Genomic DNA, 26,289 nt, shown 5'->3' with positions numbered 1-26,289 from the left:
CTTCTTAAGATTCTGCAGCTGAGATTTCCTTCATTTCAGTATCTTTTACTTTTTCCTAGTCGTGAATAACAGCAAGAATATTGCCGTTTATATGTTTAGATTTCTATTTAAGACTGGTTTTCTTGACTAGCGTAGGTGGCTTACCAGAAAGTTAAAATCATTGAAACTTTTACTGCCTTCACCAGTAGTACATCTTAACTTTAGTGGATGAATACCGTAAAGCCATGAATTGTTCACAGAAAAGAAAAACAAACTCAGGCTGATTTCTCTCCATATATACTTTTTTTTTTTACATGAGTTGCACAGTGCTGGTACTACCCCCTCTCCTTGTTTATTTTGAGTTCTCAGTCGTTGAATATATTAGTATACTCAAACTATGTAATTTTTTATGGAAACAGGAATCCTGTGTAAAAAGACCCTTTAGAGCGGTGGATATCCCCCCTCCGCCAAATTTGCTTTTCTTGAACACTGAAAAGATCCAGCAATCTCCTGCACCTGTCTTTAGTTGAACTTTGTTTTCCAAAGGCCCGCGGCAAGAGTGGGGAAATCTCGCCCGACCCGAGTCTGGCAGCGGCTGGGGTGGGAGAGGCGCAGGAGCGGGCACCGTCCAGCGGGGTCAGAGCCGGGTCCCTTTCCGGGTCTGCTCTGGAGGCGGCGTGGAGCCCAGGCCTCGGCCCCGCTCTTCCTGGAGCGCGTGCGCCCTCTGGCGGCCCGAGCCCGGAGTAGGGCGCTGGAGAGCGAGGGATCCCAGGGTCCTCCACGCGGGCCTAGCGCTAGGGGCGCCCGCACCCGGCCGTCACCCCGCCGAATACAAGTCCGCGGATCGTGGTCCCGACCTCGCTTGGTCTCCCCACGCTGCTCTGCCCACTCGCGCCACGTGCGCCTATTCCGGGCTCGGTTCAGGGGAGCCGTGCCGGCGTCGGAGCGCGGCGGCCCGCGACGGGCCCGCGCGTCTTTCCCCGGCTGTGCGGACCGGCGGGCGGCCGGAGCGGGTCCCGGCGCGTAGGAGCCACCCGAGCGCCCCTTCCCTGCCCGGAAGCGCCCGGCGCAGAGCACCCGCCGCCGGCCTCGGGGCCGGGCCGGGTCGGGAGAAGGAAGAGCTTGTCATCGCTCGCGGCAGGACAAGGCCGACTTTTGAACCTCTAACCACTAAGCAAACAACCCTTGGGCTCTCGCTCCGGTGTCCAAACAGGGTTTATTGACAGGTGTTTCACAGCAACGCGTAGCAACCGCGGCGGCGGCGGCGGGGAGGCGGGCTTGAGGGCGCGGCCGCCTGGGCTCCGGGCTCCCCTAGCGGCGCCTGGACACCCCCGGGCACCCCCCTGCTCAGCAGACCCCACCCCGGCTTCTCCCCGGCACCGGCCCTGGCCCTCGGGGGCTCAGCCACCAGGGCCCGTTTCCCAGCCCCGGAGTGCAGTGCGCCGCCCGGGAAGGCCACGGAATCGGGGGGATGCAGGAGGGGGCGGTCATGGCTCCAGGCTCTGCTCGTCCTCCCCAGCCCTCAGCGCACCTCCCTCCTCCGGGAAGGCGCCGAGTGGGGCTCGAAAGACGTGGGAATGCTGAAGTCGAGGGCGAAGTCCTGCCCAGAGTGGCCAGCTCAGCGGCTTCCAGAACCAAGAACCACAAGGACAACAGCCAGGTCCCCAGCGAATCAGCTGGATAAGAAGCAACCATCACTAAAAGGATCTTCTTATACTGGTTCTTGAATTCTTGTTTATGGGGGTAGGTGGGACGAGGGCGGTGGGATAAGGAAATGCGTGGGACAGACAGGGCAAGAGGTGGAGCCAGACAGGGCTCACGTCAATGCCTGGCCATTAATAGGAGACCGTCCATATTCGTGGACATATTCCCTGGGAAATCAGAAAATAAAATAATGGTACTCAGTGTTCATGTTTAACTAGCTGGCTGTGGGGCATTCTTGGAAGAAGGAAACCACTGTTGAAGGAATGTTTGCAGTTGCCTTGGCGTGAATTCGATGAGACGTTATGAAGGGGTCTGTGACACCCCCCCCCCCCGCGTCAGCCCCCAAAACTCATTGCAGCTGGAGAGCAACGGCCCATTCAGATGTGCATTTTGCCCAAAGGCACACCCAGGGGAACCACACATTTCACAATTCAGGGCTGGGCTCAAGCTTGGGGGCAGGGAAGGTCTCACACCTGCTTTTCTTTTCTTTCTTTTTTTTTTTTTTTTTGGCTTCTGACGCTCCGGGGTAAAACGAGGTTGTCCAGATAACCTTCTCCACCCCGCCCTGATTTTGCTAATTCTCTTTGGCAAGTAGAAAAGATTTTTCCTTTCTTAAAAAAATAATAATTCTGGAAAAAAATTGAAAACAATAAATACAGAATCTGAAGTATGGAAAGCTCATTTATCTTTTTTCTTTTTAGAAAACAATTTAACTGTGTTCAAACACCCCCCACTTCCCTTCACCATACCACTTCTCTCCCCATAGATCCAGACGGCTTTTTAAAGACTGGCTTGGATGCTACACAGACCAACAGCTCAAACAGCAGCATCAACAACTCCCCTTCTTCATCAGCCCCGAGATTGTGAAAATGACAGGAAGTCCAGGTCGGCTCTGGCATTTATAGCACTGACATACATTCAGCCCAGAGAAGCTCTGGTGACAGGTTTACTAAACAAGGTCCAGCCCCGGGCCCCCTTGTCAGGCCTAGAGTCCAACACCGCCCCCTCACACCACCCACCGCACATACGCCACCCAAGCCTTTTCTGATGTGGGGAGTCAAGAGAAGAAAGACAAAGACCTGGGGGTCCTGCAGTCCTTAGCCCGTCCAGGTTTCTATCTTAGCTGTCTCTAACTTCTGCAGTTTAAATCTTGCCTGCCCTTGAAGCCGGAGGGGCCAGCTGGTCACTGGATGGCAGTGAGTAGGCAGTAGCTATCTTGGCTCTAAGCACTGGCACTCCCCTGAGTTCCCCTCTCCCCTCAGCTCCAACCAGAGAGGCATCCTGAAGGTTTGGGAGGTACCGAGCTGGAGAAGGGGGGCTGAGAGCCCGGTCTGTTTAGTCAGCACTGCTTCTGCCAGCACTACATAGAATCCCAGTGGTCCTCACTTCCTGTCTCCTTCCTGGCAGTCAGACGGAAAAAAGCCAAAATCTGGGACGATGTCTTCCTCATCGAGGCCCCCAACCCTACTTGTCTTTACTCCTGGCCCCCATTTTCCCTCTGAGAGCTGGATAAATTGGTGCACTGTGTACATTTGTAGGCGGGAGGGGAGGGCTCTCTCCTGAGGATTCAAGCAGAGTCCATGCTCCTCGCCGCTCAGTCTGGAATTGCCCTGCTGCTGCTGCAGGCCACTGTGGGTCACTGGGTGACAGCAGAGTTCAACACCCCTCCGGTGGGCCCCAGAACCCCGGGGACAGGGCCTGGCACGGAACCTTGCAGGGTAGACACAGGACTCAGGGGCTCCGGGACACTTCTCAGAGGACCTGGCTGTGGCTGGGGAGGCTGCGCTGCAGGCGGCGGAGGCTGCTGCTGCTGCTGCTGCTGCTGCAGTTTCTTCTTGTTGATTTTCCTTTCCTTCGCTCTGCGGTTCTGAAACCAAATTTTAACCTGGAAATGGACAGGTGGATAAAACAGAGGACGGTGAAAAAGAGGATGTGGGTAGGGGGAGAAGTGGTATCAGCACTAGCATCCCTATTTTTCTTGCCAACTAAAGAAGTGCCTCTCTTAAGCAAGGACCCCTGACCCTCTTGCAGCCTTTCATGGGATATCTCCGTAACAGCCCAACTCTGGAGCCCCTCCGAAGCCCAATTCAGCACCCTGAGAAAAGAGCCTCCCCCCATTCACCTTGTTCCCCAGGTTTCTTTCCAAAGCAGCCTTTATCTATAACTTTACTAGAAAAGTTCAGAGTCTCAAAACCAAGGAAAACAGAAGCCACGAGGCCCTTCCTGTACCGAGCAAGAGGAAGCCAGGGCTGGATGGACTTCACATGACAACCTTCAGCCCCCCAAAACTAAACTAAAAAGTAATATTCCTCACTTTGGGTCAGAGAATGAGACTTAATGTGGGCTTTCCTGGCTGTGAATTTGGCCTCCCCCCCCCCAAGACCATATAGGGATTTCACAAGCCAAGCCTCACCCAACTAGTAATAGTTTTTATGGCCAGGGATTGGGGTCTACCAATTTTTTCCCAGGTACAGTGACCCAAATAGAATTCTGTATTAAACCACTGCTGTTTGTTCTTGCATCATCCAGGCCCCTCAAAATTAAAAAAGAAATATTCAACATTATCAAATAAGACAACTACGGGTGGAAAAAGTCTTTTCTTTCTCTCCTTTTTAAGCATGCAGAAGGAAAATGCTCTCCATCCTGCTGCTTCAGTCTGCAGTCTGGCTTCTAACTCTACCCACGCGGCTCCCAGCCCCAAGCAGTGACCAGGTGGGGAGGGGGAAGGGCAGTGCCCACCTGCCTCTCGGAGAGCCCCAGGGTGGCGGCCAGCTCGGCTTTCCTCCGGATGGTGATGTAGCGACTGTAGTGAAACTCCTTCTCCAGCTCCAGCCGCTGGTGGTCCGTGTACACCACCCGGTATTTGTCTTTCGTCCTGGTTTTCACTGAGGAAAGAGAAGGCAGAGCTGAGAACTGCAAGGCAGCCCATCAGTCATGGGTAATGACAAACCTCGCTAACCTAAGGGCCATTTCTCTTCCTCCACCGCCCTGGGGGGGCCGGGGTTCGGCTGGTTCCTGCCAGTTTAACAAGACTCCCACCCAAGAGGGCCCTGCGGGGAGGGTGTGGGGCTCTCCGGGACACTAAACTAACCTTGGGGTTAAGTGGTTTTTAAAAAGTAAGAAAAACGAAAACTTTTACACAGAGAAGAAAGCAGAACCCAACCTCCACTTTGGTGAACCAAATATGGTATTGGAGCTGGCTAGGAAAAGAGCAGGAGAAAAAATCCGGAGCCCCGGGGAATACTCAGACTTTCAGGCCCACCAGAAATGAACGCCCACCTCAACACGTGGGCATGCACTAGTAGCGGCGGAGGGGTGGAGGTTACTTTCTGTTTGCTTTATTAGAAGTGCAAGGCGGGGTGCAGGCGCTCACAGGCTCCCTCTGGTCGGCAGAGTCCCCCCCCCCCCCCAAGACCCTAGGTCCCTCTGCAGAAACCGCGCTGCGGCCTGGCAGGCAGCGGGCAGAAAGCCCCGCCTACACTGTAGACACCTGGTTTGGCATTCCCCACTCTTTTTAAAATCCCCCATTTATTTCTGCTTCAAACCCTGCAGAGCTATCCTGACCAGGGATCCATATTCGCTGGATTGAGTCAACATATTAAACCTCGGATTGATTGTTTTACTGAAGGGTCTTGACAAATGGTGCCGCCTCAGTTGGAGCAGACCCGAGACTGGCGTCTCCGCCGCATCTGTCCTGAGCCACCCACCCCCAGCCCCCCCTCCCCCCCATAGCCCTGGCCAGGCTCCTGTCTTCAGGCAGCAGAGAGGTCCAGCCGCCCAGTGCCCAGTCCGACAGAAAGATCTAAGGGGTCTCGGAGCTGCTCGGAGGTGTTTAATGCCCCGCAGGCCGACTTTGTTCAGGTAAAACCCTTGGCAAAGCACAACAAAAGCGCCCTGGGAAGATACAGGCTGGATCAGAGGGAACTCCCCCAAGCCTCTGAAAGGGGGACACGGTCGCAAACAATGCCGGACAAGGCGATCTTATCAAAGAAAAGTCCTTTCAATGCCTTAATAACAACCGCATTCTGTTTGAATTACCACTACTGAGCAAATGGCGGCCCGGCTTTCATCCCCCTCCCCGCCAGGCGCATTAACATAAACACCGCCCGGCAGGCGCATTTGAATGGGCGCTGAGGCCCCGACCCTGCGCGGCGAAAAAAGCGAAGGGCACTAACGTCGCGAGGGGCTCCTGGAGGTAGGCGCGTTCCCGGTTACCCACTTGAGGCTGCCAGTGGGAGTCGCCCCTTTTTACCGATGAGAAAACTGAAAATCAGACAAAGTCAGGCAGATGGTGAAGGTGCGCCTGGCACCTTGGTCAGGTTGAAGCCACAAAACACACCTCTAGAGCTATAGGGAGCGGGACCCGAAGGAGTCGTCCGAGCCCAACGCCCCATTAGTGACGCGCCTTGGGGCGCTCGGGAGCCACCGTTGCTCGGGTGCTGAATACCCCGGAGGGGCTGGGAAACGCGGTGACCAGGAGGACCCTTTACGCGCCGTAGTCCGCGCCCAAGGGCCTTGCAGGCGCCCCTCACCCCCTGGGAACCAAAGAGGGGGCTGGAAGAGGGGAGAGATGAGAGGGACTTGTCAGAATTCATTATTGACTGCGAAAGTCACCACCCTCTTTCCGGGCCCTAAAAGAGACAATGGCAGGGCTGGGAAGGTGTATATCAAAGAGGATCGGGACGAGTACCACCCCCTCGCCCCTTGACAGATGAAGCTCCGCAGAGAAGCCGGGGTCCAGCCGGCGGGCCGCGGCTTCCCTACATTAACATCATAAGGGCGCCGGGCGCCGACTGCGGCCTTGCCACCTTGGCGCGGGACTTCACAGCAACCTCTCATCTGCTGACCTCGAGGCCTGGGCTCCCGCGGTTCACCTTCCTCCCCACACCTCTGCGCTCTCCTGGGCCGCGCCGAGGTCTCCCTTAGGCCGTTGGGTCCCTGCCAGTTGCGCCCCTGGCAGGCTCTGGAGAGGAAGCCTTCTTTCGGCTTGCGCTCTAGTCCGACCAGGGTGCCTCCTCTAGGGGACGGGGCCAAATAGAGGTCGCGAGGCCAGCCCTGTGGCCTTCCCACCCGAAAGACACCGGCATGCGCCCAGTGACGCAGAACCCGAGCCCCAAAGACAGCCCCCAACGGCTGCTCTGATTTATACGTCTGTAATTGGCTGTAAACCTCTTCGAAGTGGCCATAACCTGCATGCCGCCGGGCTGGGGGCAGAAAAAAGGGAAGAGAGAAAGAGGAAGTGCAGAGGGCTGGGAAGACTTCCTGGAGTAAAAAGGCGACGCCAGAAGGACTCTCCGCAACACACCTACTCGCCCTTCCTTCCCACCTTGACCCACATCCCTGCGCCCGAAGGGGCAGACCCGGAACCGATGAGCCCCACGGCCTGGCAAACCCAGGGTCTTCGCGGGAACATCTGCGGAAAGGACGCCTTGCCCGTAGGCGTGCGCGAGCGCTCGCGCACACACCTGCCTGGATCCTTGATTCAGAGCGAATGATCCTCGTCTGAAGCAGCCGCTAAATCAGCATCAAGGTTTCCTCTTTCCCGAGGGTTCTTTCCTCCAGCTCCAGACTGAAATCACCCCGTTGCAGATCAAAAGTTCAAAGACCAGGGCGGGCCCCCTTCACCTTAGCTCCCGTGGCCAACAGCTCCTTTTCCGACACAGCACCTCTGTCCCATCTGCAGACTTACTGTAGCGCTGGTCCCTTGAGTGGACCAGAATGACTAGACCTGGGCCCACGCGCCGCTCTCTTGCCACCACCCCCCCCCACCTCCCTTGCTGAGTAGTCAGATGAGGAAGGAGGGCACGGAGACCTGGCGTAGACCGCCCGGGCGGTAGACTGTGACGCTCCCTCTTCCCGGTGGCTAGAAGCGGCGCACCGCATGGGAGCGGAGGCAGCCTGACGGGGGCGGGGGGGGGGGGGACACGATCCACTCAGTACAACCAAGCTTCGCATTTGCTTTAAACTGAGCCAGAGGTGTAAGGTCAAAACATTCACCCCCAGCCCTGGCCACCCTAGAAGCTAGAGAAGTCACCAGGGCTCGAGTTTCCTGACGTCGTCTCCCCGACCCACCCCACTGGCGCGGAACCCCCAACAGCCCGGGCGCGCACAGGATGCGCCGCCAGTCCCGCAGCCAGTCCCGCAGCCAGTCCCGCAGCCGCGCCTCCCTGGACGCCCTCCCGCGGGGCGCGCCGCCGCTCACCTTGGCTTCCAAGGGACTGCTGCGCCGGCTTCCGCATCCACTCGCACAGGTTCCGCCGCTGGCCGGCGGGGGACAGCTGCTCCGCGGCAGCCGTGGCGGCGGGCCCGGGAGGGCCGGGGTTGAGAGTCTGCAGCAATCCTGAGGCGCAGGAAGGCGCAGCGGGCGGGTGGTGCGGGTGATGGTGCGGGTGGTGGTGAGGGTGGTAGTCGGCGGGGCTGCTGTAGCCCATGGCGGCTGCCGGGGAGCCCCCGTTGAGCCCGTGCGCCACGGCGTTGGCGGCGACCGTGGAGCCACCCGGCGCGTAACCGTTCCAGTCCTCCCGGAGTGGGGCGCCGTAAGCTGCGGGCCAGGACGGCCCCGGGGACTGAGCATTGTCCAAGTTCGCGGCTGCCGCTGCCGCAGCCGCCACATGATAGCTGCCGTAGTCCGTGTACTGCGGGGGGCTGACGAAGTTCTGCGGGGCCAGGTTGAGGCCGCCGGAGTGGCGCACGGAGCTGGGGTACATGCTCACGTCCTTGTCCAGGAGGTAGCTCACGTACATGGTGGCGAAGGCCCGACAGCCAGCCTCACCATGCTGCCTGGGGACGGACGCTGGGGACTGCGGTGAGGCGCAAACGGGAAAGGTCTCCGGGACGGGAAGAGCTGCGGGTGGCTGCGCCCCAGCCTGCGGTGCTCCGCTGGCTACTCGCGGCAATTCTGCCTCTAAGGCAGTCCCTCCCACTGGCCTGTCTCCTCCCTCCCTCCCTCCCTCCTCCCTTCCTCCCTCCCTCCCTCCTTTCCTTTCTTCCTTCTTTCCTCCCACCTCCTTCCCTCTAAGCGGCAGAGGCGGGGAAGACCGCCGCCACGAGCTGGCGAACGGAGCCCAGATCCTGGGGCCGGCAGCCTTACGTGATTAACAAGTGTTTACAGGACTTTATTAGTAATCACACAGACACCAATGGCTGGAGACGTCTAGGCGAAGCGCGCAACCCGCGCATACCGCCCCCCCACACACATGATTTGCATTTTAAAAGATAAGGGGGGAGGGGGCTGGCGAGATGGCAGCGACTTGATCACAGCTAAATATTCAAGCCTTTATTGTTAAGAACTTCCTCCTTCCAACATGGTGCACTTTAACCTCCAATTTCAAAGAACGAAATCAAGAAACTACCTAAAGAGAGGGGAATGGCCGTCTCGGTGGTATCTGGGCTTGAAGACTGAGGAGTTGTGCTTATGCAAAGGCGGTGAGGGCGGGGGTGGGGGGTGGTCTTCAAGAAGCTCCTTCTATTCCCAGAGTAAAGGGAAGCCATTGCTTTGATGAGGAGGTTTCTAACCAACGCGGGAGGCGAAGAGCGGAGGGGAAGACAGGCTCCGCTCCTTCCCGCTCTGCGTCCCTGGCGGGAACGACTGCGCGCCCGAGACACTGTCACAGCTGAGCGTTCACTTTCTTCCCCGAGCAAGCCAACCGCTCGCCCTCTACACGAGATAAAGTATGACCCTAGCTACAGGCTGCCTCTCCGAGTTCATCCAATACTTGGGGTTTAAGTTAAAGCAATTTTTAAGTAATTGCACTTAAGATCAAAAGTCTTTACTACAAACCAAATTAGTAATCAGGCGAGAGGAGGGCAGTCATGGAGCAGAAGGTGGTTGGAATGCAGATACTGCTCACACTGTGCGTTTGCGAAAACTCAGCGAGCTACACTTTTAAGTTTACTACACTTAATTCCCTTCTCCTTCTCCTTCTCCTTCTCCTTCTCCTTCTCCTTCTCCTTCTTCTTCTTCCTTCTTTCTTCTTCCTTTGTCACACCACCGGTTGAAGTGAAACAACACAACATGCTTCACCCAAAAGCCGTGTTTTTACTTTGCCCTTTCTTGAAGGCTCAGTGGGTCATTAGTGAAAGGCCCAATGAGTGCTTTTCAAAGGGGCAACTATACTTAAATAAGTGGTTAAAAATCAAGGAAAAGGGAGCCTAGAATGTCTGCTAATGTGTACCTAAGTCCTAAAAGCACTCTTTCCTTTACAAAGTAAAGCATTCTTGACGGAAAATTATTTTCCATCTGGGAGGTGATGGTAAGGGAAACCTGGCCCATTACTAATGGTTGCTTCCGAAAAGCTCTGAGCGGGAAGAGTTAAGGAAGGACCCTCCTTCGTTTTCGAAGCACTGTGTCCACGGACCCAGGGCCTGGAAGTAGCGGCTGTGGTGGCCTCTGCTGCTGGGCCTGGCTGGGGATCCGCACCACAGGAGCACAGGCCCAGGAGATTTCGCTCCCGTGGTGTGATCTCAGCGCGGTGACCACCGGGAGACGGCCGCGGTCACCGTCTGCCTTCTCTCCCAGTGCAGATGGCAATGCCATGTGGGGGTTCACAGGGCTGGTTCAGCAGTCAGTGCAGGCTGACTGGGTGGCTTTGTGCTTGTTCTGGAAACGTCGGGGCGCTGGCCGCTCTCCTCCTGATCTGCACTTGGCTCTCACTGTCAAGCACTCTCTGGTATTTGTCATTACATGTGTCATCTCTGGAGCCCTTTCCAGTGTCTTTTATCTCCCCAATCCTCCCCTCTCCCCAGATCCAGAACAAAGCTGTTGTTGCTGAGCTCTTCGTCTTACGGATGATGTCCACCAAACTGCGTGGTGCAGAGACACCAGGACCAGCAGGTTCAGGGCTTCTCAGGGTCTCCTGCTTGCTGGGCCCTCCCATTCTTCGTGTTTCCTAAGGAAGAAGGTTAAAATTGAGGGTGGGGGGAGCAGCACACTGAGCACTCAAGAGGCAGGAGATCCAAGAAGGACACCCACGGGGACCCCTGGGCCCAGCCCAGACCGCTGAGTGTCATTGGGACCTCTCTAGAAAAAAATAGAAGATACGTTGCAGGCGCCATGACAAAAGCCAAATCACTGAATGTGGGGTGCGTGTGAAAGGGGTGTCTGCCGTCCTGATGGGGCAGGAATGTGAGAGGTGAAGTGATGGGCACTGCAGACTTTTGATCTAGTAAACATCTTCCTCCTCTTCCTGGAGACACAGCCCCTCCTTCTGCCCCCACATCCCCCACCCCCCAGGCCTCTAGCCCTGGAAGCCAGCGGAGGCACGGTCTTCAGCCTGTGATTTTGGAATGTGGGCATTCTTTGTAACAATCGCTTTATTGGGGGCAGCCGTCCCCTCTACCCTGCAGTGGCCACTTCCTGCGTTTTTATGGCCCGGCTGCCAGCCACTGGCTAATTGTCCCGCCTTTCCAGCTGTGTCTCTGTGCTCTGGCCTAGAGAAAGGGCTCTGGGCTGCCCACCCAGATGTTTTGGGGGTGGCCAGGATCGCTCTGGCCGCAGGACTCATGCCTAGCCCCAGAAGTGGCCAGACTTCAGGGAAACCTTAGGCTCACTTGGGGTTGGAGGACTGGAGAAAGGAAATCATTGTGAAAACCAATCCGTTTCCTTCCTGGAAAAGGGGGCCCATGGTAGCAGCATAGCCCCGCCCCAGAGCCTCAGGTGTAGGCTGTGGGGTGAGGGGAAAGGAAACCAACAGTGATGTCCTTAGACGAGCTCCACGGGGTGAAATTGTCCCCTCACATCTAAGTACACCAGAGCGGCGGGATGGTGGGGCAATCTGAGAAGGGCGGAGGTGTTCTTTTCCATCCTGATGGTTTAGCCTCTGGCACGGCTTTGTCAGGTGCTTATTCTAGGCCTGCAGGGCAGCTCCTCCAGCCTCTGGGTGCAGGTGTGTGGCCCTGGGGGAATGCAGGTGCTGCCTGCATTAGGGCCCCAGGCAGCACTTTCTCTAAGGTGCTTGACAGCTTTCTCAGAGCCTTTTGGCCTGAGCTGAGAAGTACCCAGCAGGATCAACCGCAAGCTTGCTGCGCAAGGCTCCTTCCAGCTAGTACCTCTGGTCTCCAGCTGGCTGCCACACCAGAAAAGCCTTCAGCTAATCACGCTGGAAGAAGCCAACTTATTTGGAGAGGTTGGGGTTGGACTTGGCCTGGGACTGAAGTTATGCTGGCCCCATGGAGTCAGGGATAGAGTAGGCTTTTAAAGGCAAAAAAGGTGAGAAGAGGGACCCAGGTAAATAAAGTGTTAGGAAGACTACATGGGCAGCCCTGACTCAGTCATCAAAGGGACTTCTCCCTGTTACTGATGTTGTAGAGGCCATTCTACATTCCTCAGAGAGGGTCGGGGCTTTCAGAATCCAGCTTGGTGGCCAGGGCAGGGGCGCGGAGGGGGATGGGAAGCCGGAGGCTCCGGAAGGGGCGGGCCGTTTCTCCAAGCAGATGAGACACTCCTTGAATCCACAGATCATTGACAGGGCTCCCTCCCTGCTCAAAGGTCCCCAGTGTTTGCTCCACCTTGGGGGACCCTGCCTTCCCCCATATTTGAGGTTCCTGGAAACTATGGAGTCTGTGGCCCTTGCAACCTGGATAGGGCCGGCTGGTTCTGTCTACCTTCACGTGCAAGTCTACTTTCTAAATCCCTTTTGAGATGAAGGAAATTATCCAAATAATGCACCGCTCTCCACCCCCCTCTCCACCCCTGCACAGGAAACCCTCCCCCTGCATCGGCTTGAGTTCCCGGGATAGTTAAGGGAGAGTGAGAAGGAAGAAAATGCCTGATAACTGTTCTGCTTGGCAATATATACTGCTGTTGGGAGAGCGACTCAAACTTCACCAGAGTGCAGGGAGTTCCTCAGCCATCGCATCCAACCAGCACCCCACACATGTACAACAAGGAAGGCTTGTTCATGGTTGGTTTGACCCCAGTGTCCCCACCCTGTCCTGCCACAGCCCACTCAGCTAACTTCGCTGAAAAGGAAATGGATCAGAGTGTCCCCAGAGTCCACAGTTTGCTCAGTCCCATCCGGCCACGTGGAGCCCGATGTGTTCATCCTGAAAAGCAGACACGGACCACAGCCATCCAAAGCTTCCCAGAAGCAGGTCCTTCCCTGCCCAGTGGAGTCAAACCGAATGTCTGGTCCTCTCTACCTGAAGAAAAGTTTCTGGGTTTGTAGGAGGGTATGGGTGGCCTCAGGGGCTGGGGTCCCAGACGGTGGTGCCACCAAGCATTCAGATCAAGGCAAGCAATACCTCTTTTCCTGTTCCTCTGTCCAAGGTAATATATTCTCAAAGCCAGGAGAGCTGGGAAAATAAAGAGCCCCAGGAAAGGGGTTGGAACTTGGGGGCAGAAATCTGATTTAGCTCCCAGGAGAGAGGGACTTGGGGTCCTCGCCACAGAGGAGAGCCCTCGATGCTGGGAGAACAAGGCCGTCAGCCAGCAGCGGCCAGAGGCTACTACAGAGCCTTCGGGTACCATTTGTTCACTCGCCAGTGCCTCCTGCTTCCAGTGACCTTTGTTTAGCATATGAAAATATGTTCCTAAGAAGCCCTACACAGTAGGCTCTATGGGACTGTGGAAAGGGGCTCAAGCAAGGGTTCAGCTCTCCTCCAGTCACTGGTCCCAGTGGAAAGCTACTCTTCCTGAAGAGGAGACAGGGGACTGAGCGTCTGTGTGGCCCTTCCATTTTACAAAGAGGAAATCTGAGGCCCAGAAAGGTTAGGTGACTTTCCCTAGACCACACAGCTAACTATATCAGTCACTAAAATTAAATGAGTTGCTATAGTGCGGCAATTTTTCACCTGGGCGCCACAAGAATTTTTAAGACATGCAACACCTGACTATTTAGTCAGGGACACTGACCTCTTTTCCCATAGATTACATATCAAGTTTAAAAAAAAAGACAATAGGCAACACAATGATAGCCATCAGATTGGCAAAAAATACACTTTTTTTTTTTTGGTGTGCTGCAGAATTTTAGTAATTACGTGTGCCATGAGATGGAGAAGATTGAAAATTGCCATTACTGTGCATTCTTTGTAATTCTGTGCCCGTCCGTGTTCATTGTTACTGAGGCTGCCGGTGCCGCCCGGAAACACTGTGTCCCCAACAGGAGACCAGAGAGCACCCCAACTGCCCACCCTTCCCCCCCAAACTGTGCCAGAAGAACCCGTGTCTGCCTTCGGGACAGGCCGAGTGATTTCCCCCGTCCCACCGATTTCCCCGTTTCACAGGCACCTGCTAACCGGGGTTTATTAGTTTATTGGGTGGTGATTTTTCCACAAGTTTCATCCCAGAGTTTTCTCCAGTTGCCAAAGAAGGTATCCACTTACTTTTGTTCCTCAGTCAATATTTTCCCAAAAGAGAGCTTTATTTTTTTCATCAAAACCGGTGTCATGTGGCTGTTCTCTGGAAATGTGTCCAAAGGAAAGTGGGTGGCAGTTTTGCAAAGAAATTGTGTCGCCCTTCCCGGCCTCCCCTCTCCCCGCCTCAGTGCCCGGGGGGCGCGTTCGGACGCAGACCGAAAACCTCCTCTGGGGGGGATGAAGGAAGCCCGCATTCGGGTTCCAGCTACACAGGCGAAAGCCGAGCGCGCTGGGCCCGTGAATTCGTAACAGGAGCTGTAGGGTCCATCCGTTCAGGGGACACCTGGGCTAGGTGGGCTCGAACACTTTAAGGGGACGTGAGGACGAACAAAGCAACGCCTCCTCAGAAGGGCGTGTAAGCTCGTAGGGCCCGAAGGGTTTCGGATCCTGAATCTAGTTCCTCGGCCTCAGCATTGCCTTAGCGCTTTTGTAACGAACTGGTAAGTAAAGTGTTATTATTCACCCCGGCACCTGAGCCAACTACTTCTGTACCCCCGACACGCGCTGGGTGCGCTCTGGTCGCCCAGACAGACCTCCTTGGGGGTGCGCAGGTGGGGGCCCAAGTTCTCGCCGCGGTCCCGGCTGTTGGGTTTGCCTCCCGCATCCTGCGCACCCGGCGCTCCGCACCGAACCAAGAAAACGTCTCCGCCAGAACGAGGCTGGCAGAGGCTCAGGAGCGTCAGGGTTTGAGACAAACTGTGGCTGGAGAAACTGCCCTGCCAGACCCCCGCACGCACAGGCGACCTGTAGCGCAAGGAAAGGCCTCTGCCTCCGCTCCTACCGGAGAAGAAAGTGGGAGCCGCCAGGGGCTTTGGCCAAGGCACTTCCCAGCCAGGAGTCCCGTCCTGCGTCCGCCCTCCCGCCGCGAAGGCTCGGGCTTCTTTGAAGGAGGCATTGGGCAGCCGGCTCTCCCTCCCCCGCACCCAGCTCCTTGAAGGGGCGTATCCCCTCCTGCAGAAATAAACAGTTTCCCCGACAGGCTATGAACCGCTGAAAGGCAGCTGTGAAATCGCGACACCAGGTCATTCCTGAGAGGTCTAGGTCACTTGTTCTAAAAACAGCGCTGGGAGGCCTGCCTGTCTTAGAGCGACCACGTTCACAGAGGGAGCCCGCAGAGGGAGCTCTGCATGTGGGGGCCCATCTGTGTAACAGCCGGGCTCGGCCAGGGTTTGACGGGGTGCCTTGCAGCTGCTGCTGCATGATTCTGAGTGTTGGGGCCAGCCCGTGGCACTTGTATCCTGGGCCAAGCAGCGGGTTCCTCGTGTACGGTTTGTCAGGAAAATGGCCGAGTTACCCTGGCCAGACAGACAGACAGGCATCCGGCCCTAGGCCCAGGGGCTCCACCACTGCCTCTGGGGCTTGCGGCACAGACACCGAGTCGCTGAGTCCCTTTGTGGTTTGCACCTGACCTTCCTACCCCAGAGAAGGCGTGTGGCACAGACCCCAGCTACAAAGACGCTGGTGACCACAGCTCACGCCCCGCGGCCCCCTTACTTGTGCCTCCACCCTTACCACTAATGGGAAGACCAGTAAGATGGGAAGGGAGAGTGCAGATACTTGATTAAAATTCCGGTGTTCCCGGAGTGGCTTCTAGCTGTTGGATTCAGCCCCAAACAAGGGCGTGGCCACACCAGCCAGACCACTTTGTATGGAAAAGAAGGTATTGTTGCTGTTGCTACTGCTAACCCAGACCGGTTGGTCACCAAGGAGGTTCTCGTCTGTAAAAGGGCCGACTCTGCCTTCACTTCTACCGTGACTGTGATGGGGAGGATACGCGTGACTAGTTTCTCCTCTGCCAACAGAAACCTAAGTAGTAGTTGTTGGGATCTTCCAGTGTGTGTGGCAAAGAGAGAGAGAGAGAGACTCCTGCATGAGCGGACACTCTGGCCCCCAGTGCAGGGAGCTGCCCAGTCGGTAGGGCGGCCCTGGAGACCCAGGGATGACACACTCTGCCGAGCTGACCTACTCTGGCCAAAAAGATTTCTTTGGGTGATGCTTTCCTTCCATTACCCACTGTATCAGTGCTGTGGCATCCCATCTTCATCCCACAATATCCGGCACTGCTCAATGAGTATTATTAAATTATTAATCTTATTGTTAATTTTTAAATTGACTAATGGGTTTCCTGGGCAGCCTGAAGTTCTAACGAGCCCACCTCCGGGAGAGACCGGTGCCAAGGGGCGCCCGCCCAGCTCTGGCCCATCGCAGTGCGCTCTCCTACTCATCTTTCCCACACTTGGTGACCTCCGCCTGGTGCCTGCGCTGCAGACTGAGACCCGCGCTGGCTTTCCTTGCACGGAATCCTCTCCCTGCCCCAGAGTGAGAACGCTGCTCCGCTCGCACGTAAATGTCGGCGCAGCAAATAAGGTGGGAGGAGAAAACAAACAAACGGGCAAACCCCAGTGGAATAAAAGATTAATTTTCCGCCTGTTTTGCTTGGCAGCTCCACTTAGCAGGAAAGGGTAGGTAGGCAGCCAGAGCTGGATAAGCGCGTCGGAACCACGAAAGCTGGTAGTGTCAACGGTCCGCAAAGTGAAGAAGTGAAGCAGTGAGCTGAATAAATGGGGAAAAGCACGAAACGACATAGATATTTTAGCAAACGGTGCGGACGTGGGGCGGCGAACAAAAGGGCTCATTATTCATAGGATTGCCTCAGTCCTCCCCTCCTTTGTGTGAGCTTGCGGACAGTGCCAGCTCCCCCGCCCAGGGCGCACGGTGCAGGGTCCCGGTCTCCGCGAGTCCAGGGCCCGGGTGCGCACGGCCGCTGCGGTCGGGCGGCAGGGTCCACGCCGAAGAGGTCAGCGAGCCGTAAGCGGCAGATCTTCTTCACCTCGCCCAGGGCCGTGCGCAGCTCGAGCGCGGACGGGCGGTGCAGCCGCCGCTCCAGCTCGCGGAACACCGCCCCGCGGTCGCTGAGGCGCGCCGCGAGCACGAAGGGGAAGCCGAAGCGCGCGCAGTACTGCGAGTTGAGCTCAGCCAGCCTCAGCCCCTCGGCGGCGCCCAAGCTCAGCAGGCCCGCGACGCTGTGCTCCCGCTGCGACTCCGCAGTCAGCGCGCCCCGATGCAGGTCGCGGCCCGCCAGGTCCGGGTAGCAGCGCAGGACGCCCTCCTGGCCTGCGGAGAAGCACAGACACCGGCGGGAGCCCGTTACCGCAGCGCTGACCGGGAGGAAGGGACTACGGTCCGCAGCGCCCCGAGGAGGCTTCGAGTAGGGACCGAGGCCCCCAGGAGGTGAAGAGGGGCAAAACGCAGGGTCCTGGAGGGACAGGGTCTTCCATTGCACTCGCCCCCCAAACACGTCTGGACCTTTGCGCCCCTCCGCCTCCGCTTCTTTCGGTCTCCGCCAGGACCCAGGGGCGGGGCGGGAAGTGACAAATTTGTCCTTTGAGACCTTGGGGCAAGAAGAGCGGAGGGGGTGAGGCTGTTGAGACTCGGAATTTACGACTTGCTCGGGAGGGAGCAGGGACGTGATAAGGAGCCGGAGCATTTCGTGTCTTTTCAAAGTCCTTTGCTCTCCCGGGGACTTTGATGTCGAAGAGGGGCTGGACGGAGGAGGCCCGAGGACTTCCTGCAGAGGCCCAGGAATGGAGCTCGTTCTGGGCCAGAGGAGAAGGCCGAGGAGGGTCCTGCAGGGTAACATCCAGGGGGCGTGGCAAAATGCCCGGGGTTTTGTGGCCCTTCTGGAATCAGGCCTCCAAAGAGCCCTGCAGATGATTAACTGGAAAAAAATTCCCGCCAGAATCCCGCAGCCCTTTGAATGAGGGTAGCTTCCCTCCTTTTAGGGAAACAGCACCCACTCACCCCCCCCCCTGTCTGAGGCTCGTTTCCCTTCTTCTACAGTAGATCCCAAATAGACCTCGGAATACAACGTGTTCTCCTAGGCCCCTGGAAGTAAAATGGGACTCCCTGGTGGGAAGCCGGAGAGGTTAAATCCTAATCCAGTTAAGGTTTTCTGGGCCCGGCCCTCTCCTTCCCTTTAGCTCTCCAGAAAGAAGTGGAAACTTCCGGGCTGGGGGAGGTTTCAGAGACCGGGAGGCACAACGAGAGTAAGGACGCCGAATCTGCCGAGCAGTTAGTTGCAAGGATTAGAGACGCCTCATCTACCTGAAACCCCGCGCCCGATGCTGGCAGAGTTCAACAGCCACCATTCTCATAGCAAACTCGTAAATGACTGAGGCACGGCCTGAAGCATCTGACTCTGGCACTGGGAGTAGGCAGGGGCTCTACTGGAAAAGGTGGTCATTAAAAATCCCACTTCACTGTGATGCAAATATCCCTTTACTCAAATCTTATCATTTCTGCCCAATTAAAAGATGATTGTGATCATTCCATCTAACTCATGAACCAGAGTCCTGAGCAGTGGGGCGAACTGGGGGGAACCACCCACATTTAAGAAAGGATTCAGTGGAGGCTCAGAAAAGGCTGGATGACCTCCCCAAGGTCACCTAGCCAGAGGTGGACCACCCTGGACTCTAGACTCCAAATCCGGGTCATCTTTCGGGGAACCGGCTGCCTCTACAAGGTTAAGGGCAGTTAAAAACGAACCCCATTGTCACCAATAATTCCATGTCCGTAGCACCCAGGTTTTAGAATCCCTTTCTCGAGCCTTGTCCCTTGGGCCCTGCAAAGAGGGGATGGTTCTTTCTCATTTCCTGCATCCATCCCTGTCCAGGTGGTGTGAAAATGTAGATGTTAACATTGGTGCGTGGGGGTCCCCCTCCCCACATCCCTGAGTCAGAGATGGCTGTGCCATGAGACCACTGAACCCATTTCTGCTCCACACCCCCCCCCCCAGCCCTGGGACCCTCAGACTACTAGGCTGGGAGAGGAGAAACTTCCAGTCCTGGACAGCTTGGTAGGTCCCCACCTGTCAGCACCCGCCCTGCGCCCCATCTTTGCATATTCGGATTTTCAAAGCAGCCTCTGGGCAGGGGGAGGGGGCGCAGCCCCAGTCCTCTCTCAAGACTCCTAGTCTGTTTGCTTCCCTTCCCCCTATTTCTTAACTCTTCAGAGGCCCAGCCCCAGTTTCAGGACATTAGTTACCGGTGGGAGACCCTGGTGTGGGGGCTGGGTCTGTCCCCTTACGGCCTCACCGTCCTACGTGGGCCCCACCTGCCTCTTCGCTTCTTGCCTTTGCACCTTGCTTCTAATTCCCCTGGGTTTGTCTCCTGTCTTGAAAACACTGCCTGGGGTTAATGTTTGCCTAGGACTGAGCCTGTGTTTTCCACTGTTTGCAGGAGGAGAGAAAGGAGGATGAGAAGAGGGGCAGAGCACAGAGAAGAGACCAAAAACTAAACTAGAACATACACACACTTTACAAACCTCAGCTGCAGGAAATAGAACCTGCTGAGGAGTCCTGTCCTCTGTCTCTATTGCCCCAGACCACTGAATCCTGAGTGCTGCCCAGGATGGCGCTGATCCAGGCCCCCTGGCCTGCAGCAAAGCTTCAGTTCCCCTCCCAGTGCTGCACCCTAAAAGCACTTCCATCCCTGGCCTTAAACTCCAGACTGGCAGGTACTTCCCACCTCCCTGCCTTCAGTCTTGCAGACCCTCCCACTTCGAATGCCAAACTTCTAACCAGACATTTGAATGTCCCTCAGTTCTGAGGGCCATTTTAATGCTGCCTGTTCTTTTGCCACTCACTCTCTGTGCCACCGACAGGCCTTGTGTGGAGATGGGGACATATATTGTTTGCTGCAGCCATGAGACACGTATCTTTGCATCAGAATTCCTGGCATAGAGCTGATACTCTGTTCCAATAGGACAAGACAGGGCAGGCAATAGTGGCCACCGAAGAGCAGGCAATTGGATTAAAAGCCTGTTCCATCCACTTGTGTCCCTACATCTGTGCCAAGTAGTGTGTGCTCCTTCCTGGTACAATAAATCATCTAGTCCCTCTGGTGAAGACCAACCTCTCCACTGATGTTCTTGAAGCCAGTCTCTCTTTGCATCTCAAAGACCGCAATGACAAACATCAATTTCTCCTCCTTTAACTCATTGTTAATATACAAACATGCCATAGAACCATGCATCCCATAAACAAAATCGAATCCCTCCCTCGAGTCCTCTTGTCCTCTAGCTTCTCCCTGAGTCTCTGTTCCTTCGTACAGCAACGGAAGGGAGCTGGTGTCTACGCAGGACCTCGACTTCTTCACTTCCCATTCCAGGTTCACTCTACTAAGCGTTCAGCCCCGCCCATCAACAAATCTGCATTCATCAAGGGCACAGATGATGGACATTTTGCCCAAACCCATGACCAGGGCTCTGGCCTCTTCTCTCACAACCTCTATGGGAGCATATTACAGGGCTGGTCCTCTTTCTCTCTAGAAAGATGACCATCATTTGCCTACTTTCACCAGTGGTTCTTGCTCCGCCAGATTCCTACTGTTGAAGTACCAAGGACCCACACCTCCTCCCTTCTGTATTTACACTGATGCCCTGCGTGTTCTCATCTGGTCCCACCACTTGCAAGGCCATAGAATCTTTGATGACCCTCAGATCTATTCCAGCCCTCAGCTTTTCACCGAGTGCCTTTTCTATGGCCCACCGAACCCGCTGTATTTTCATCCAGGTGAATACCCGGCATCTCAGACTTAACAAACCCCCATTCTCCACCCTCTCCTCTGGATTATTTTTTAAAGATTTTATTTACTTATTTATAGAGAGAGGAGAAGGGAGAGAAAAAGAGAGGGAGAGAAACATCAATGTACGGTTGCCTCTCACATGGCCCCCCCCACTGGGGACCTGGCCTGCAACCCAGGCCTGTGCCCTGACTGGGAACAAACCAGCGACTCTTTGGTTCATGCTCAGTCCTCTGAGCTGCACCAGCCAGGGCTCCGCTGGATTCTTGTCTTCCTCATTGTAGAAAACAGTGCCACCACCCACCCAGTTGATCAGTCTAAAAACTAGGGAGTGATCCTTAATTTCTCTTAGTTTTTGACCTGCCTTCCCCCAACGAATTTCAAACACCTGTTGGCTCCAACTCTAACATCTATTTTGAGAATCCAGCCATATCTCTCCTGCTTCAATCCTTGTCCCAAAACCCTCTCACTTTTACTATCACAGCAGCCCTGCTAGCTGACCTCTCTTTCCTCCTATTTCCCCATTTCTCATGACTCTCCAACCATCTTGATCTTTCTGTGCCCCAAATGCCAGGGGTCTCAGGTGCCTTTTCACAGAGTGGTCTTCTCCTGGATCTTTCACTGCTTCCTTCTCATCCTTTGCTTTTAAACTCAAATATCATTTTCTAAGGAAGACCTCTTTTCTTATGCATTTTCTATAATAGTACGTATTTTCTTCTAATAGTTCCTAGAACCCGAAGTTATTTATTTATGTTAATTCTGTCTCTCTTCACAGCTCATTGAAGGAAAGGACTTATCGTGGTCACTGTTCCAATCCCCAGTGCCTGGGACAATTCCTGGGGCTAGTGGGCACTTGAGAAGTATTTGTTAACCAACACATCACTCTTGGGAAGGAATTTAATATATTCTCTGACAGAACACATTTTAATAGCCTCTTCTACCTTATAGCCTGCATTCAAGGAATTTATTAGTATCTAACTTCATTAATTCAACAACTCTGTTTTGAAATGAGTATTAAATAATGAATTATGCCATTATTGCAACGGTGAGATGCCACAAAAAGATGCATGATTAACTGCACCATAAGTTTTTTTGCTCTTTGATTTTTAACACGAATCAGTATTTGTGCTGAACTAGTTCATTATTGGCCATGTGTGTTCACCATTCTTCCCTATGCTATTGCCATTCCCCTTTCCTGGAAATCAGGAGGTCGGTTTCAAAGGATACTTTGCCAATTATTGCTAGAGCTAAATATTAATCATGGACTGCCATCTACTGTTGAATGCTTGTCATCGCATAATCTATGCTATGGATTATCAATGGATTGTCAACCTTGGTTTATGGTAAAAACAGGATCTTCAGTTTTCTGCTAGTGGCAGAGTATTTCCTTAGATTATTCAAAACAAATGTTTGATGAAGTAAATCACCATAGCCTGCACATCTCCTCAAAGTTGCTTTTAGTTTTAGGATACACAAACTATTACCCCCATTTTGTTCCTTTCTATTCAAGGAATAAGACTAGACTATGCAGGAAATCCCATTTTATTTGACTGTTGAAGCAACCAAAACGAGGTCTGTGGCATTAAGCATTAATGTTAATTAAATAAATTAGTAAACAAATGAATAAAACCCCTAGAAATTGTTTCTAGACTTTGCTCCTGATTCTCTGGAAAAATCCTTCATAGGCTGCTGAGTTGACCACCAGGGGCTGAATCCCAGTCCTGCTCTTTTCTAGCTGTGTGTCCTTGATCACGTACTTAATGTCTCTGTGCTTCAGTTTTCACTGCTATAAAATGGGCATACTAATGATAACACTTTTAAAAATAGAATTCGAATGAGATTCAAATGAGATAACGCATGCTAAGCATTTGGGAAAGTGCCTGAAACACATTGATAGTAAGGGTTGAATACATTTTTACTATTGTTATGATTATTACTTTGCTAACAGTCACCTATCTGGGATTATTAAGCTGATTAGATAGGAAGCCATCACCCAGGCAGTAGGAGGCTCTGCACCCAGCTGCCTGCCTGGGACGAGTATGGACGCCAGCACGGGGCTGAGAAGCAGGCTCCACCGACTGAGAGGCCCCTTAACTAGAACTTAACTAACCTTGACTAGAGCTTCTAGAACACCTGGTTGGAGTGACCGCTGGTAAGAAAGAAGACGGGTACAGGGAAATTTTTATTTCATTATCTAAGCCCCCAGAACAGAGCAAACTCTAAATAAATGTTGAAAACCTGATAAAGCAGTGAATACCTGACTGAAGTTATTTATGGTGTCACAGCTTTCTCTCTGAATACATTCCTTCCCTGGCCCTACCTCCACTTTGGGTGTTGAGACAGATAATAGGATTTTCCTCCTTTTTTTTTCTTTTCCTGATAGAACATAAATGTCATTCATAAAGCATTCATACGCTTTAAAAATCATTTCCTGTCTGGATTCGGAGATCCTCATTTGGCCTCATCTATTTCCCACCAGACATTTTGAAGCTGGGCTCCCGAGGCCTCTCGCTTCTTCCAGCTGGCGCTGCAGGCCCTGGCTGTCTGTGCTGGTGGGTCGTCAGTCAGCGGGCTCTGGGGTCCGCCACCCCCCTAGTGCCTGAGCACAGTGGTAGAAGGGAAGCTTTGGAGAGGCTCTGAGAAATGGGTGTCAACATGACCCCAACATTTCTGTGAGTTTGGTTTTGTAACACTCTCCTCCACTTTTTCTAGACGTGCCTAAATGGAATTAAAATAAGCTTCTTACTTGTGAGATACTCATCTGATAACGAGAAACCATCCCAGATGTCAAAGGCCTGGAAGGGTAGGCTAGACTTTGTTTGCCGGCCTCATGTGAGTGAGGAGAGGGTCAGTTCTCCCCCCCACCCAGATTTCTGTGCAACACCCTCTGTGAAGGCAGCACCTGCCTCCTACCACCTGCCTGTCCCTTCAGTCCCATCCAGGTGTCTCGGAAGAGTTATCTAGACAATCTCTTTGGCCTCTAAATCCCTGTGAGGCTGAGTCACTTGGGATTTGCCTAAACCTCCACCCCACACCCCGAAGTACTTCCTTTTCTCTCTCTACCCAGAGAAAACCAACAACTTCTTTCCCTTTCTCCAGAGGAATTCATTCCAATTTTTGTCTTTTCTTCTTCTTCCTCCTCCTGGAGAAGCTGATCTGAATGTATTTACTTTCCTCAGCAGTCTAGTCCAAACTGGCCCTTTTTGGTAAAGGTGTCAGCCATATGCTCTTTCCCCTGGGCTCCTGAGATATTCTGATATGGAGCAGTCTTCTCTCCTGAATGCAGGACACTCCCACAGTGAACGCCCTCAGCTGAAACAGGCAGGCCTTCCGCCTGGCCTTTGGCCTCCGAGCCCGTGAGGCCCTATTCTCTTTCCTCCTGACCTTGCAGCTTTAACATTTAACAGCCACATTACCTGAGCCAATATACATTCTTTTACCTAACTTTTCACTTCACACCTTGCAAGTTATGGACTTCCATTTACTAATTTTGAGGAAACTTAGTGACCCTTACAATAAAAATAGCTAAATACATATAGCAATTATAACTAACTAAAGGAGCTAAACATGTTTTGATAAGAATATTTGCAACCCCTTTGGGGAGAATCTCAGAGTATAATACTGAAGTCTTACCTGACTGTGGCAGAGCATCGATAAAGGCAGAAAAGTGCCTCTCTAAATCTTCCCAGTCCGAGAACGGCCTCTGGGACCACACAGCAGCCGCTGTCAGAGGACACCTCTCAATGACATTCCCAAACACATCCACGAATTCTCGGAAGTCCATGGAGTTGACCTTCCCCATGTCCATTGCTTGCAGGCAGCGGGACGTCGGCTCCTCTCTTGCTGAGTGGCAGCAACTCTGCTCACGGGGTTGTGTTTGCTGAGCGCACAGTTGTTTTTATGCAACACCAGGTTGGCGTGTTTCCGATGCCTCCAGAGCAGCGGGTCCTGAGGACTTGCGTAATGAGCAAACACAGGTTTAAGATTCTAATCCAGGGAGTGACAACCTCTATGTGGTAAACATTTTCAATCAAACTGTTTCCACCATCAAAGCCACGGGGGCCATATTTCATTCTTGGCATTTGAGCCACAAAACAGTTTTGGTGTCAATAACATTTTAATGTCAACATATCCAGGGTAAGTTTTCCCAGAGAACTTCGAAGACAGGTCACAAGTCAACCCACTTGGAATTTCATTGCCCCTTGTTGTTACTGTTGTGGAGGGCAGGTAGTATGTTTCACTCTTTCTTTGTATCACAGATGCTTCACACAATAGGTTACATAGTAAATGCTCATTAAACAGGGGACCTAGAACAGTGCCCATGGTGGGCTGGCAATAATCTGTGGGCTGAATTAGTTGATCGAATGACCACGTAGATTAATTGTTGCCCTCATATTATTCACAGATGACGCCCCCCAAAACACTGTAGATGATAAAGTAAAGAAAAGGAGGGGTCAGGATTTAAAAATAAAGATACCGCAATTTTCCTTTAGAACTAAAAACACAAACACATTTCCGAAAGCCGTATGAGCTATACATTTGCTTCCATCTAAATCAAATTCAAAGAGAGAGCAACTGCGTTAACATGAAGACAGCACTCGCTTTTGTCCCTGTGACCTGTGAGAGACAGTAGTGCCTGGGACAACCTGTCACAGCTACAGACTTTCTCCTAACTCTGTCGATGTGGCCCAGCCCAGGTCTCCCCCAGACTACCTGGGCCGAGGTTATGACTGCTGGATGGACCTCATCCCTTGAAAAGAAACCGATGAAATTTGCTGTTCAAAGGAGAAAATCTGGTGCCAGAAGTACCACCATTACTGATCTGGTCTTCATCATGAAGGAAGCTATAGCAGATTAACACTTACATATCACAACCTACATGCAGGTAAAAACACGTAGGACCCTGCGGAGCGCATGCTGCTTCAGGGCTCTGACCTGCTCTGCCACCTACCATCTGACACCTGGCAAGTTAGTGAACTTTTCTGTACCCGAGTTTCCTTGTCTGTAAAATGGAGATCATAATAGCATTTGCTTCCTGAGATTTCTGCAAAGGTTAAATAAATTACTATACTAAAGTGCTCAAAATGGCTCCTTTCCATAGCACTACCGGGGTGTTGGCTAATATAACTAATATAACATTTTCTATTACAGTCTCTCCATTGGACAAACCACAGAATTTTCTTTTTCCTATTCCACCACCAGATCACGTGGACTTTCCCTCACCCCTGAGGTTCTGCCACAGACCCAGGTAACAGCCCAGTCCTCCTCTTTGTCCCCTCCCCCCCCACCCCTACTGCCCTCAGTCTCTGTTCGTCCTGGAGCTGACCTGGGCAGTGCCTGCAGTGTCAGAGTGCGCCCTGGGGAAAGGGAAGGTGTGGTCCATCTAGGGCCCCACTACGGCCCACCCAGCTCCCCAGCCTGATTCCTAGGCTCTGGGTGACTGGGAAAAAGATGGAGCAGACACTGAGGAAGAGGGGCTCCTGGCTCCACTGCATTTGTTCCCCCACCTATTTGCCTGACCCCTTACCTTTTCCTCTTATCTCTGTGCACCAAGGGTCTCCTTGCCCTCACAGGAGCTCCTGCCGGGGGTGGAGCCCAGGGAGCTGTCAGCTCCTCTGAGAGCAGAGGGAGATAGACATCAGCATTTGCAGGTGGAACGCACTCAGGCTCA

At 53.7% G+C, this 26,289-nt stretch overlaps 2 protein-coding genes and 1 non-coding gene across 4 annotated transcripts; all 3 read right to left on the bottom strand.

Annotated features, from left to right (window-relative positions):
- Positions 1-3,275: 3,275 nt before the first annotated feature.
- CDX2 (caudal type homeobox 2) lies at positions 3,276-8,426 on the bottom strand. 2 transcript variants are annotated; one of them, XM_037166851.2, is made up of 3 exons: positions 7,886-8,426; positions 4,423-4,568; positions 3,276-3,568 (listed from the first exon to the last, which is right to left on the bottom strand). In XM_037166851.2, the coding sequence occupies exons 1-3, from the start codon at positions 8,424-8,426 to the stop codon at positions 3,320-3,322; spliced, it is 936 nt and encodes a 311-aa protein (XP_037022746.2). In that variant the 3' UTR covers positions 3,276-3,319. The 2 variants fall into 2 exon arrangements, with proteins under 2 accessions (XP_037022746.2, XP_037022747.2); XM_037166852.2 differs by having other exon boundaries at positions 3,436-3,568; positions 4,427-4,568.
- A 1,234-nt stretch (positions 8,427-9,660) lies between these two features.
- Positions 9,661-9,790, bottom strand: LOC119064973 (small nucleolar RNA SNORA21). The gene has a single exon (XR_005085523.2). It is a non-coding gene; the product is annotated as a small nucleolar RNA SNORA21 (small nucleolar RNA).
- Positions 9,791-13,851: 4,061 nt separating this feature from the next.
- On the bottom strand, positions 13,852-24,494 carry URAD (ureidoimidazoline (2-oxo-4-hydroxy-4-carboxy-5-) decarboxylase). Its single transcript, XM_037166871.2, has 2 exons — positions 24,252-24,494; positions 13,852-17,151 (listed from the first exon to the last, which is right to left on the bottom strand). Exons 1-2 carry the CDS (start codon positions 24,424-24,426, stop codon positions 16,673-16,675), a joined length of 654 nt encoding a protein of 217 aa, XP_037022766.2. The 5' UTR covers positions 24,427-24,494; the 3' UTR covers positions 13,852-16,672.
- Between the last annotated feature and the right edge of the window lie 1,795 nt (positions 24,495-26,289).

This window comes from Artibeus jamaicensis, unplaced genomic scaffold (assembly GCF_021234435.1).
Source record: "Artibeus jamaicensis isolate MK-2021 breed Jamaican fruit bat unplaced genomic scaffold, CSHL_Jam_final contig_793, whole genome shotgun sequence".
NCBI lineage: Eukaryota > Metazoa > Chordata > Mammalia > Chiroptera > Phyllostomidae > Artibeus > Artibeus jamaicensis.
Note: the sequence above shows the minus strand (reverse complement) of the source record. Positions and strands in the feature narration are given on the sequence as shown.